Genomic DNA, 13,606 nt, shown 5'->3' on the forward strand with positions numbered 1-13,606 from the left:
ATTGAGTTCCCAAATGTCTGTTCTTGTCCACACATGCAGTCAATTCCTGTAAACGCTAATAGAGAGGGGAAAAACGACCTGTATTCTGACAGGCCATCAAACACTTGATTCCTAAATAATCTGAGGAATCTTGTCTGCCTTAAGCAAAAACATCCAAGTTTTCTATTTGATATAAAACAGATTTGACAGCTTGAGATATTTCCAAAATCTCAAGTTATACACACATGCCCCAGATATCCAAATTGATACAGATGTGTCATGTTGCATCTTAAGTTTACAAATGTATTCCTTGTTAGGTATCTTGGATGGAGTGAAAAAAACAGTTCCCTCTCTGAACCATCATTAATTTAGTTGTACATTAAATTGTAGCACGTCTGTTTCTAGGAGACCCTGTAAATATTTGCACTGTTAATGCCATTTATAAAACCAAATTGCAGCCATAACTGACGCTGAAGTTATCAGAGCAGGTTTAGTCAATATGTTGTGTTTGATAAGGAAATTAGCCACTGTATACTTGAGTTCTATTGGTGGGTTTATGGTCTTTAGAGTGTAATCTCAAGGTCAGCGTTGATGGGGTTTGTTTTAAAAGAGCGTCACGTTTATGATAGCTAAACAGCAGTTTTAATAGAACACAAATAAAGTTTGTGTACCTTGCCCAAAATGATCTCTTAATGTTATTTCATCAGTGCATACTGAGATGAAGTGACGATGATGAAATGTAATAGTCACATGGGTTTGACACACAGGATGCTCAAACAATTGGCTGTTCTTCAGAAGTCTTTGTCAGCGATTGCAGAAAGAAAGTCTAGTCTAAACAAACTGAGGAATGAATCATTATGTTTGTCTTCGCACTCAATAGTTTGATTCTAAACATTGTTGAAGTACTGTAGTTTGCGTGTATGTTGAGATGTTTGGTACTTGATTCTGGACAGTGTAACATGAACTGAATTAGCCAGGTGTGAATGTTGTCACTTTCTTTTAAAAGAGTGGCCCTCTGAGGAACATAACAGCCCAGGAAAGTTCAGCATTAGACTTGAGAAATGAGGGTTTGGTGTGGCAGACAGTCTGATATTCACTGGATGATGGATTGATATGGTTTGGGTTAGTCTGGGAATCGATGGTCATTGCATATTCTGTATGTGGCCTTTGAGAGACAGCAGATATGTTCTCCCTTTTTTCCTTAAGGATGCATTTATACATGAAGAGCTGTTAAGCACAAATTTGTCATGACAAATTTAGTTTTGTTAATTTTTTTTTTTATTGAATGTTTTTTGACCAACTTTATTATTTTTATTTGTCTTTTACCTATTTTGTTGAAAAAAAATTTAATCCATAAGAGCTGTTAAGCCCTACATAAAATTAGATGTAACCTTTTTTTAACAAATTTCTTTTTTTATTTAGAAATGTTTTTTAATCATGATCATAAATTAACATAACAATTTACATTTTTAGTTAGGGAATGGTTTTTGTTTTTGTTTTTTTTCATAGATTTTGGTTTAAAAAAATTTTTTGTGTGTGTTTTATTTTGTTGTTGTAAGAATTAATTTGTTTATTAAGAATTAAGATTTATGAGGCCAGATTTTGCTTTTAACATTTTTAAAGGTTTTGTTAAGAAACGTTTTTTTGTGCTTTTTTTTTTTTTTTTTATTAAACAATTGTTCTGTAACCCTTTTAATCCTCAATAGCTATCAAGCCCAAACTTATCATGGCACATTTGAATCTGTTTTATTAGATTCAGCTACAGGTTTTGTCTTTGAGAGCCTGAGCCCCCTGCAACAGTTATGGCTGTGTATGATGGTCTGGGTGTGGGGAAGCTCAGCAGGTCTGGATTGATCACAACAGGTGTCCCTTCTGTTTATCCTGCATCTCTCTCTCTCTCTCTCTCTCTCTCTCTCTCTCTCTCTCTCTCTCCCCCCCCCCCCCCCCCCCCCCACATCCACTCATGGTCTCTCTGAGATAATAGAGTTTCCAGAAATAGACCCTCTCTCAGTCAGCTTGCATTCTCTCCCCACTAAGACTTACGCACTATTCTTTCGCACCTCTTCCGTTTCTGTAGTCACCTCTGAGTGCAAGACTTCACTTTTCGACAGGTACGAGTTTCACACATCGATACTATAAAGACTGTGTGGTGAGTTTTAAGGTCATTTATAACATTTCCATTCTTGTTAGGTTTTTATTTGATCACTAAAGCCATTTCTGTGTATGTACTGGAGCTTGAGCAGATCCCACCCTGAAACTGCACTACCGTTTGTGGTTTGGTGTCGGTCATTTTCAAAGAAGCCTCTTATGCTAACCAAGGCGGGGTTTTTTTTGTTTTTTTTAGCAGCCATTACTCAGTGTTACATTATCTTTCAGAAATCATTCTAATTTGAAGTTTGGTGCTGAAGAAACATTTCCTCTTGTCAGTTGAAACCGGCTGCTTAACATTTTTTGTGCATACTGGGTAAATGTTTTTACTGTCACTTTTTAAAAACAAAAATCTATTTAATGTATCCTTGCAGAATAAAATTATTAATGTATTTAACAGATAAAACCATGCTGCCCCCAAACCTTTGAACATTAGTACATATGCACTAAGGCAGTATATAATGCGTAAAGAGTGCTTATGTCTTTGGATTAGTGTCTCTTTTATTCACATAACAGTCTAGAATGAGAAACGTTGAAGGATTAACTAACGTCATGAAATGCCTGACTTTACTTGGAGCTTGTCGTGACGTATTTGATTGTGAAATAGCCTTTCAGGTCTGTTATAAATCTGTGTTTTTATTTTCCCTGGTAGTCGACCGTGTGTGGGTTGGGATTTCACACTGACTCGTCTGTGATAGAGTGACTCCACCTTTCAATCAATTGCATAAGATTGGAAATGTCTTCCACTTGAACTCATTCTTAGGAATGAAAGTCTGAGGGGAAATTACAGTACTTTACATTTAAGAGCTTTATTACTTTTCTGCTCTACAAGAGTGGTCACAAACTCGAGGATCCATATTTAGGTCTCATCGTTTTAGAAGAAAGATGTTGATGTTTGATCGTGTTTTCCACCGGTATTTGTGCAGTACAATCCTCTCGGATGAGAAGGCTCAGCAGGAGGAGCGCAGCCGTATGGAGATGAGGAGACAAGTCCCCGTATCCTGGGACTCTGGAGGCTCGGACGAGGCGCCACCCAAAGTAAGTAACTGCACTGGGCTATTTCTTATGTTAAACAAGCTGATTTACAATGTCCTAATTAATGTGTAACTGGCTAAGAATGCAAAAAGAAAATTCATTGGATTGTTCGTGTGTTTTTTACATTTGTGGCAGCCTGAGTTCATCTGGAACAGCAGGTTTATTACTAAGGTTAACAGCGTGTCACCATTTGTCACCCTAGCACATGGTGGCTTGTTAGGAGTTGTAGTATATGTGTGTTTGTTTTAACGTAAACCAGGTCGGTTTGGTTTTTTGTTTAACTAGAGCAATTTTTTCCCCATGAAAACTTTGACTGTTTCACATACAATATTTTTGTACATTTTATTTAGCAGCAAGCAAGTGTTAAACAACAATGTCAATGTATCTTTAAACATTTTTAAAGGACAAGATGCATTTTTTCGATCTATCAAAGAAAAAAAAGACTATAAATATATTTCCTGCAGTGATTGATTCATTATTGTGTGTGTGTGTATAGTTAGCCAGCAATTTTCCAGACTTTCCCTTTGTCTGTAATCTCAGCTCTCCAATGCCAGGTCACGTCTTCTGTCATGAAACATCACTTTATCTTGGATACACAGTACCTTTCTAGTTTTTCATTTGTTGTGGTTACATACAGTGGGATCTGAACATCTGAGACCACAACACAAAGTATATTATTAGCATAGCAATCTGGTTTATTTTCTTGTTTAATTAGTGTCCTAGAAATAGTGCAGATTTTAAATCTTTAAATATTTATATGTAAATATTTCCTGATATTTTTATTTCAATATTTGAATTAGATTTTGAATCACAGATATTCACTGTGGTCTCAGGCTTTTGGACCCCACTGTGTAGTACATATGCTTCCCATATGCAAAAATGCTTCTTCACATGTGGTTATCCGTCTTCACTTCTCTCTTCATCTTCATCTCTTCAACAAGCTTAATGTGAAAATAATTATGATTAGACATGTCATGATCTTTCCTTGTCTGCTACTAAAGAGTTTTAATCTTAATTGTATTTTATCAAGTCAATCACCCTTTGGTTGATCAATAAACTATAAAAAATGTAGTCAAATGAAGCCTTTTTATGATGGGAATCAAGACATCCATGAAATCCAGATTGCAATTTTGTGGATTTCAGTCCATGTGTGCCAGCTTTGAGATCTGTATGGTTTACTCCTCAAAATGAACTAAATTAATTTAAAAAACAAACAAAATGCGTTTAAAATGTACCATCTTTCTTTTCTGGAAAAACAGGTCAAACGTTGATGACCCACTGAGTCTTATGAAATGTCCCTTCCCAGCTTTTTGTTTTAGTTGGAAATACATTACCATTTTTTTATTAAAAGAAATTAATACTTTTATTAAGCAAGGATTCGTTCAAATTGATCAAAAGTGTCATTGTCAGTAAAGACATTTATAATGTTTCACAACAATTCTGTTTCAAATAAATGCTGTTCTTTTGAACGTTCTATCCATCATCCTGAATGTATCATGGTGTCCACAAAAAATACTAAGCAGCATATATTAAGAACTGTTTTAACACTGATAAAAAGAAGTCACCAAATCAGCATCTTAGAATGATTTCAGAAGGATCATGTGACACTGAAGACTGGACTAATAATGCTGAAAATCAATTAATTAAAATTGTAATAATATTTCGTAATATTACTGTTTTTACTGTATTTTTGATCAAATAAATGCAGCCTTGGTGAGCATAAGAGACTTTTTCAAAAACATCAAAAAAATCTTACCGACCTCAAACATTTGAACGGTAGTGCTTGTCAGTACAATTGAAGTTTTGATTAATATTGTTAGTCCATCTGCTTTTTGACAGGGTTTTAAATCCTTCCCTGTCCGTTGCTGCTCACGTTATGGTGATTGATGGGCCAGGCTGATCTTTCCGTTCGCTCTGTGTGTGGCTTAAAGCACTTCATACTCTTACTTTCAAACCCCCTCGCTCCCTGTCAGACCTGTCAATCATCCTGTCCAGGTGCCTATGTCTGTTTTTGTGTTGACTGGTCACACCTGCCGCTGTGCTAATGACCAGAATGAATCTGCTTTCACCCATATCATGTCTCACTATATTTCTGCTTTTGTCATCCTTTCTGTTTGTGCCCTGTTTCCTTGTGTTGGTTAGCTCATCTTTCATTGCGTGTGTCTGTGTGTGTGTGTATGTGTAGCCCTCCCGCAGACGCCCCCTCCAGCACAGCTTCAGTATGGACTGTCTGTCTGCGTCTGCGTCTGCGTCTACTGCTTCTCGCCCTCCACAGCAACCCTTCGGTTCCCAGATCTCCCTTTGCTTCCGCCAGCCCGAGTCGTCTGCCTCTCCTTTGGGTCCATGTGACAAACCCATCATTAACCGATCACCACACATGCAGCAAACGCTACAGCAAAACACTCGCACTCAGTGCCATGCTAATACTCAACAGCTTAACGTACATCCCCAGCCGTTCCCGCAGACTCAGACCTCGCTTCTGCTTCAGCCGTTACCGCTGCACTGCTCCCTGCTGTTTCCCCAGGGGTCCAGGACGAGACCCTGTGTGTCCCCCAGTGCCACTCAGCCTGCTTTCTTCGACCCCTACTATCCCTCCATGCAACAGCTGAGCCTGACCCACGTGCCCTACAGATTCTCACAGGCAGGTGTGCTAGGGCTGTTAGCAGGGTATCCCGGGGTTTTACTGTAGTTTCTTCATTAGCACAGGTGCTTTTGTAGGTACATGCCATTTTAGCTGCGGATTAGATGTTGTAGTGGTAAAAAGCAGTAAAGGGTTTAGTGCATTAGAGTCAGCAATGTTGACTGCAATATATAGCTGTATATAATCAGTCTATAATCAAGGGTTTTAGCATAGCCAAGCAAAACTCTTCATTTAATGACCAACTGAATAAGACAATGTGCAATAGAGTGCAACAGTGCCCCACTTTTTCACCAACCTTGGTTCTGGTTGTAATTTAATTTTTTTTCCCATATGGATTTTAAAAAGCCATGAACAAAACCAACCAGCTATAAGGTCAGGCGCAACATATTGCTTTTGCATATATATACAAATATTTAAGTAGTTATTTACTCTACATCATTTGCTGTGTTTTATGGAAGTGGACTTTACTAAAGAAATCTTTTGACTAGGGATGTCAAACGATTAATCGCGATTAATCGCATCCAAAATAAAAGTTTGTGTTTACATAATATATGTGTGTGTATGGAGTATAATTATTTTCTATATATAAATACACACACATGCATGTATATATTTAAGAAATATTTGCATGTATATACTGTGTATATATATTTATATTATATAATAATTTATATTATATATAAATATTTTATATATAAATAACACATTTTTCTTAAATGTATATGCATGTGTGTGTATTTATATATAGAAAATAATTATACTCCATACACACACACATATTATGTAAACACAAACTTTTATTTTGGATGCGATTAATCGCGATTAATCGTTTGACAGCCCTACTTTTGACACAATTTTCTTGTTTAGTAGTTTTTCACCAGGAATTTCATTGTTAAACACAATTATTTAAAAAATAAGTTGAAATAATGTGAGCTGATGGTTTTAACAAAAGCATATTGCATTAATTAACAGCCTCATATCTCACAGTATGTCTGTGTTTAAAGGTTCATAGGTTACTGACTGTTAAAAATCATTGAATGTGATTTTTAACTCCCAGAACCTGACTGTTGCACCCTACTGGATGTATAAGGATTAAGTGCACATTGTGTGTCAGCTTTTGGAGTTTATGAAGCAGATTCTGGTTAACGTGTATCTGTATACAGTACATGTTGGACAAAGCTGAGTTACAATCGAGCATTTAAAGCGCACATACAATAAGCACTTTTAGCGGCGCGACTGCTCTTTACTGTGACCCTCAGTGAGTGTAGTGACTTTTAGGCTTCAACATGGCTGTTATTATAGAACCACTATTTGATCAAATATGTTGTAGACTAAAAACAAGTAAGAAAAATACTAGCTTCAGATAATCTTCCCGATAAGATTGTGGAAAACTGCATGTTGCCTCTTCAATGCATGTAAACTAAATTGTGTGCCAGACCTGATGTTTAACAAGTGTATTAAAATTAAGGATTAACCTGCCATAGATGTGTGTGCTTGTGTGAATCTCAAATTTTATTTTCATAAATGCAGACAAAACAGTTGTAATAAGGCTCTCAACCCCATCCGCATCCCCAAAACATAATTCTTAACACAAAATAATAATGTTCTTAAAGCAGATTGATGATAAACATCTTTTTTTTTTTTGTTCTTTGTTTTAAAGACAATAAATCCCATCTCTCTCGTAGCAGTGTTCATGTGGGTTTCTCCCCATTTTTAACCCTTTTCTGTCCGTTTAGTGTGTAACTGTGTCGTCACCCCCTTTTTCTCCTTTTGTTTCCTCCTTTGCTCATCTGGAGCTGTGGTCAGTCGACTCTCTCTATGAACGGGTTTATAAGGTAGATCAGTCCGTCTCCTGTTTTCCCACCCGCAGCTGAACTCAGAGTATCCTACTCAATTGGATGAGGACCGCCTCCTGTCAAACAGCATTCATTCTTCAATCCCTTCCTTCTAATATTTTATACCCGCCCAGTCCTTCTCCCACGTATTGAATAACACATGCATTGTGTTAACGTTTAACTAACTGCTTGCATTTTATGTTTGACTGTTTTAATTTTTTCCCTTCAACAGCCTGAAATCTTCATCCACACAAAATGCACAAGAATTGTGTGTGCGTCTGGTGAACTGATTTTAACAGCATCTCCTAACCTTAAACTGACTGGTCAGTATGTGCTAGTAAATTGACATAGTTGTGTGTGTGTTTACAGCCCAGTCGACCTGGTTATCCAAGTCCCCGTTCCAGTGAAGGGTTTTACCCTAGTCCTCAGCACATTGGCCAGCACAATCATTACCAGGTACAAAACCAAGGGGTGAATTCACTAAGAATGATTTGAGTTGGTTCAGACCACTAGATTGTGGAGGATGTTTCACATGAATGTTTATGATGAATAAAAGTTTGCTTTATATGTGCATTTGGCATTATGTAGATGGCAGGGCACTCTGGGCCACACGGCTTGCTTCCCGTACCTGGCGTGATGTACCCTCCCCAGGCCGCAGGGACTGGACTTGATCACCACGACGGCTGGAACCATCGGAGAACTACTCAGGATCACATGTGGAACCCCAGCATGGAGGTTAGAAGAGAACGAGAGAAAGCTGCATGTCTTCTCAGTACTGAAATCTAAGCTCTGTTTCAAAACCGAATGAGCTGCCAACATAAACACCATTTTAGGCATCATTGAGACGCTCCCAATGTGAAGACAGTTTTAAACATTTATAACAAATGTTTAAGGCCTTTTAAGGTAACTTATTTTGGCCAAATTCGAAGGTTGCACTGTGAGTGTCCTTCATAAATTAGGAAAATTGCATTGAGACTCATTGTTTGTCCAAAATGGTGCATTGAAAAAATGTAAATATATTTGAAGTACTGAAAGTTTATTGCATAAGAAATAAAAACCTTTTAGGTCATGCAGACCAAGCGAAGTGCATGAGAGGTGCAAGTTGCATAAGCAATAAGGTCCATTGATGGTCACATAGGGATGTACATTATAAGGCACAGCTCACACAGAAGGCACTTCCAAACCAACGAATCTCGAAATCTTATGTGAAACTCATAATCGCACAGATTCCTATTGAAATGATTGGATTTTGTTTTGCAAAAACATCACCAAGCAGTGGTATATGTGCTAATGGCAGCTACTTTAACAAGTCTGCAGTGCCAGTTTGATTTTAGCTGTCGTATATTTAGTATCATTTTATCATCTTTGTTCATGAATTGTGTGCTTTTCAGGATGGTGTGGCTCTGCGCTGTGGTCTGTCTCAGCTGATGGAGGAGCAGTTGTTACTGCAGCAGCAGCAGATGGAGGACGATCAGCGCTGGTTAGAGCAGGAGGAGAGACTACTGGTACTGATCCCACTCACCTTCACCTCCTCACATGTATCTGCTCATCTTTATTCCCTTTTGCCACTCCTCTCTCCCCCGGCTTAGCTGTATTACATGGTTGTTAGTTTTCACTTCTTCCTAAAAGCATTTTAGTAGTGAATCATCATGATGTTTATTTATAGCTGCAGCAATGGTATGATATTCCAAACAGTCATTTTCATGTTTGTTTGAGAATAAGTGTGTCGGCCAATTGCGGTTTCCTGTGCTATTTATTTGTAAACGGTTGTGAGCGATCCTCACAATTTCACAACCTCAGCTCTGCTATACGTTTTTTTCCAAATAATTTGCATTCTTGAAGAATTACAGAAAGAATATGAATAAGGAATGAATGCGAAGGTATTGCACATTGCAGTAAAATGTGTGTATATGTATGTTTTTATCCGCACAAGTTTGTCTGTGAATATTTGTGTGCGTTTGTGGTATGGCAAGTTTTGGCTTTCAGTCTCCGTCATTTGTATCTTCACTGTGTCATTATGTTCAGTCTGTCTCACAGAAAAAACTCTCATAGCTTCCTGTACCAACTAAAAAGGGCATTCAGAGCTCCACCACAGCAAACAACATTCATTCTTCTGCTCAAACTATTACTTTTCCTCACAAACAACTTCTGTTGAAATGAAATGTCAGCTCTTTAAAGGAGTAGTTCGGCGAAAAAGTATTTGTTCATCCTCACGTTTTTCTAAACTGTGTTTTGCCAATGGAACGCAAAAGGAGATATTTTGAAGAATCATGCTGCTCTTTTCCATATGGAAAACGTAGTCTGTGTAATTCGTTCATTTTATTACAAATCTTTTGAAGTCAAGCGATAGAATTGTGTGATGAACAGACCAACATTTTATATTTATCACCAATAATCTTCCACTCCGGTGAGAATGATCTTCCAATCATTGAGTTAAGTTTGAGCTCAAGAACTGAATCATTTGAGTTTGTGAACAAAGCACTCAGAATGAATCAGTCTATTGAAAAGAACTGGCTCAAAAGAATGATTTGTTCATGAATCTGACTGATTCGTAACTCACTGAAGCAGTGTTTCTCAAATAACCAGGTCAGTGAATTGGAAGATTATTAGTCAATAAACATAATTGTATATAGTGCATGAGTTGTACGAGTTGTGCTGTTTATTTTATTTATTTATTTATTGGTGATTGGCAGCCATTGTGTGAAAAAGAGCCGTCTCAATTTGTCTTTTGTGTTCCACCATTTGCAAATAATGACAATTTTACACATAAATAAGATCCAGATAAAATCTAAATGACCTAAAAGCCAAAAAGAAAAAGTCATTAAAAAGGTTACACTCTTACAGTTTTTGACTCTTACAGCCAATGTGTGACCTTTTTTCAAAAAGCTTAGGATGGTTAAAAACTATTTGCATGCCCATTAAAGTTTTTTTTTGATGCTGCGAGTGGAAGAATGAGTTTTTGATCCCGACCGTTTGATACAGGTGCCGTTTTCAGGAATTCCTCAGTAATGAAGGGTTTTGTTGGCACTGAGGCATGAGACGAGTAAACTCAACCTGACCTGTATCTGCTGAAAGTTAAATTACTGATCACAGGAAGTTTTCATCTCTTCACAGATGTTATACGTGAATGTGCATGAGGAATAATGGGAGGGAAAGAGAGAAAACACTGAGCTAGGGAATGAGAGAGAGGAGGAGGAGTAGAGCAGAAAAGGGCTTGGCTCCGTTGAGTTGAGGCTCGTCGACTGTGAGTGAGTCAGTGTGTGCGTTTAATATGTCTCACATTCAGGAGACGAGTCACTCCACACACACACTCTGACTTATCCCACACACACACACACGCTTGCTTAATGGAGATCCACTCTGTGCTCTGCTCCATGCTTAAGAAACGCCAGAGAGAAACACTCACAGGAACAGAAAGGAAGATGCAGGTCTTTAAATCCTGCTTCGGAAAACTGGTACGGTAAACTTGGAAAAATTGGAAGGGGAGGGTGCCGTTTCAGTAAAGCTTGAAGTGTGCAGATTTTACGCTGTTTTTATTTCATCTTTAAGGGATCTTGAACTGTCATGGACTTGTTGTCAAAGTGCTGTAAATGAGTCTGATTGGTTTATATTCATTTGATTTATGGATGCTTTATCGTTGTCATTTTAAGGAGTAGGAACAGGTTTGTGAGCAATACATATGATGTGATTTTATACGCAATGAAATTATTGAACATGTGAGACATTTATTTTTGTAGCATCATGTTTTGCCCACAATGAAACTGTATTTTAAACATCAAATGTGTTCTTAGTGGCTGTTACTGTGCAAATTACTGGAATCTTGTTGTGTCGCTCCAGGTCAGGACGTGGTGTGAAGTAGCACAATACATGTGACAGACATGAATTTAACGAGGTGTCAAGTTTGACCTTCTTTCTCCTGTCTGTGTGTGTGTGTGTGTGTGTGTGTGTGTGTGTGTGTGGCAGAAGCCTGATGGGAGAAGTTCCAGAGGAAGCATTGACCGTGATGATGGAAGCCTTCAGGGACCAGTGAGTTTCTTCATTTTCTTTCTTTTTGTTGAAATACTCTACCGTTCGAATGTTTGAGGTCAGTAAGTAAATTTTTTTCACATAAATATTAATACTTTTATTCAGCAAGGATGCATTGAATTTAACAAGAATGCACTGATGGTTTACTATTGAACTTTTTATTCATCAAATCAGCATAATATAATTATTTCATGCGACTGAAGACTTGAGTAATGAAAATTCAGCTTTTCCATCACAAGAATAAATTACATTTTAAATTGTATTCAAATAGAAAACAGTTGTAATATTCTAATACTTTGTAAATAATAATATTTCACACTGATTTTACTGTATTTTTAATCTAATAAATTTAGCCTTGGTGAGCATAAGAGACTTCTTTCAAAAAATGTAAAAAAAAATCTGAACTCAAACTTTTGAATGGTAGTGTAAATCTTTATAAACTTAATGAAATGTAATGTTATGCAAGTTCATTTAAGGTTAAAGGGATGGTTCATTAAACCCATTAACCCTTTTTTTAACATACATGAATAAAAAATGTAAAATATGTGTACTCTTTGTATGCAACAGCAGTTTATAGTAGCCATATTTCTCAAGCAGGAGTTAATGCGAGAGTTAACCATCTGATCAGATCATGTTAAATATAGTGGTGTTCCCACTCATGGACATCTGCCGTAAATTATTTTGTATATGGGCGTCAACTCGCTCGCTGTGGGGGAATTCTGTACATGCACAGGAATTTCACTTAAATTGTTTTCAGTGGGAGACTGAAAGATTGTATGTGAAGATTATGTTGTATGATATACAACTGTGGGCAGTGCTGGGTAGATTACTTACAAACTGTAGTCCGTTACAGGGTCCAAATTGCATGACAAAAATGTTAGTAACGTAATCCATTACATTACACATTTTAGGTAACATAATCAGGCTACTTTTAGTTTGACCAATTGTAACGTAAAATCTCATTTCGAAATTCTAAAATTTGTTTCCAGTTTTAAAGAGTTGAGACAAAGAATAATTCTGATGTAAATTAAGGTTCTGATTTTTCTACTGTATGTCACAGATCAGATGCATTTTTTTTAACATTAATTATGTGACTTTGTACAGTCAGATGTTCTTCAGGTTTGAGACAAACTTGAGGTGTTCATGCAGCTTAAGAACTGAGACATTCTAAAACTCCTGTTTATTTTTTCATTTGTTAAAATGGATATAATATAATAATTTGTAATGACAATATATTTGAGACATTTTTGGTCTCCACTGATAAGTGCATTTATTTCGCCATAGTGTGGTTTTTTCAATAAATTTGAAGGGTCTGAAGTGTCTATCATAGCTGGATATCTATCAAAAAATTCATTGGGATAAATGGGGAGACCAAGGACAAGGGCCCTTTTGTGAGGAAACATGCAGCAGTGGACACTCGAGAAACCCAATCTGCTCTGCCCTCCCACTTCTGATGTTAATACAGAACTGCCACAGATGTTTACTAGTTTTTGAAAGTGTTTCATCATGATGTGGATCTAGAAGAGCAGAACTCCACAGCTGCTCTAGAGATTGCTTGTCTTCTGCAGTGGTTTTGAATGTCTATCCCGTCCCATTGGGCTGTCGTCTTTGATTCTCTGTGGTCTTGGCAGATGTGTGTATGTGTGTGTGTGTGTGTGTGTGTTGGCATGCCAGGCATCCAGGCTACTCCCCACCAGACCACAACAACACACATGGCACAGTCTGTCTTGGCTCCTGCATATTTTTAACTGTTGTAACTGTTTTTTGGTTTTGCAGACTGGAAACCAGCACATCTATCAACCTATAGGGAAAGCAGGTAAGTTATATGCCAGTTCTGTTTCATGTAATACGTAATTTTCGTAAAAAAAAATTGAAGTAAGATTCTTTTTGAAAGATCATAATACAGTAAATAGTGATATTGTGAAATATTATTACGATTTTA

At 37.2% G+C, this 13,606-nt stretch overlaps 1 protein-coding gene across 16 annotated transcripts in view; it reads left to right on the plus strand.

Moving 5' to 3' along the window:
* ptk2ab (protein tyrosine kinase 2ab) overlaps positions 1-13,606 on the plus strand; it is a 71,002-nt gene that overhangs the window by 53,038 nt on the left and 4,358 nt on the right. For 12 of the 16 annotated variants that reach the window (XM_079894518.1, XM_079894519.1, XM_079894521.1 and 9 more), the window contains 6 exons: positions 3,054-3,165; positions 8,008-8,094; positions 8,227-8,373; positions 9,030-9,143; positions 11,602-11,664; positions 13,441-13,480. In XM_079894518.1, the coding sequence (XP_079750644.1) occupies positions 3,054-3,165; positions 8,008-8,094; positions 8,227-8,373; positions 9,030-9,143; positions 11,602-11,664; positions 13,441-13,480 (563 nt within the window). Of the gene's footprint in view, positions 1-1,994; positions 2,091-3,053; positions 3,166-5,614; positions 5,804-8,007; positions 8,095-8,226; positions 8,374-9,029; positions 9,144-11,601; positions 11,665-13,440; positions 13,481-13,606 lie in introns of those variants that run through there. The other 4 variants (XM_079894525.1, XM_079894517.1, XM_079894524.1 and 1 more) reach the window with 3 other exon arrangements.

Source organism: Squalius cephalus (assembly GCF_949319135.1).
Source record: "Squalius cephalus genome assembly, chromosome: 15".
Taxonomy (NCBI): Eukaryota; Metazoa; Chordata; class Actinopteri; order Cypriniformes; family Leuciscidae; genus Squalius; species Squalius cephalus.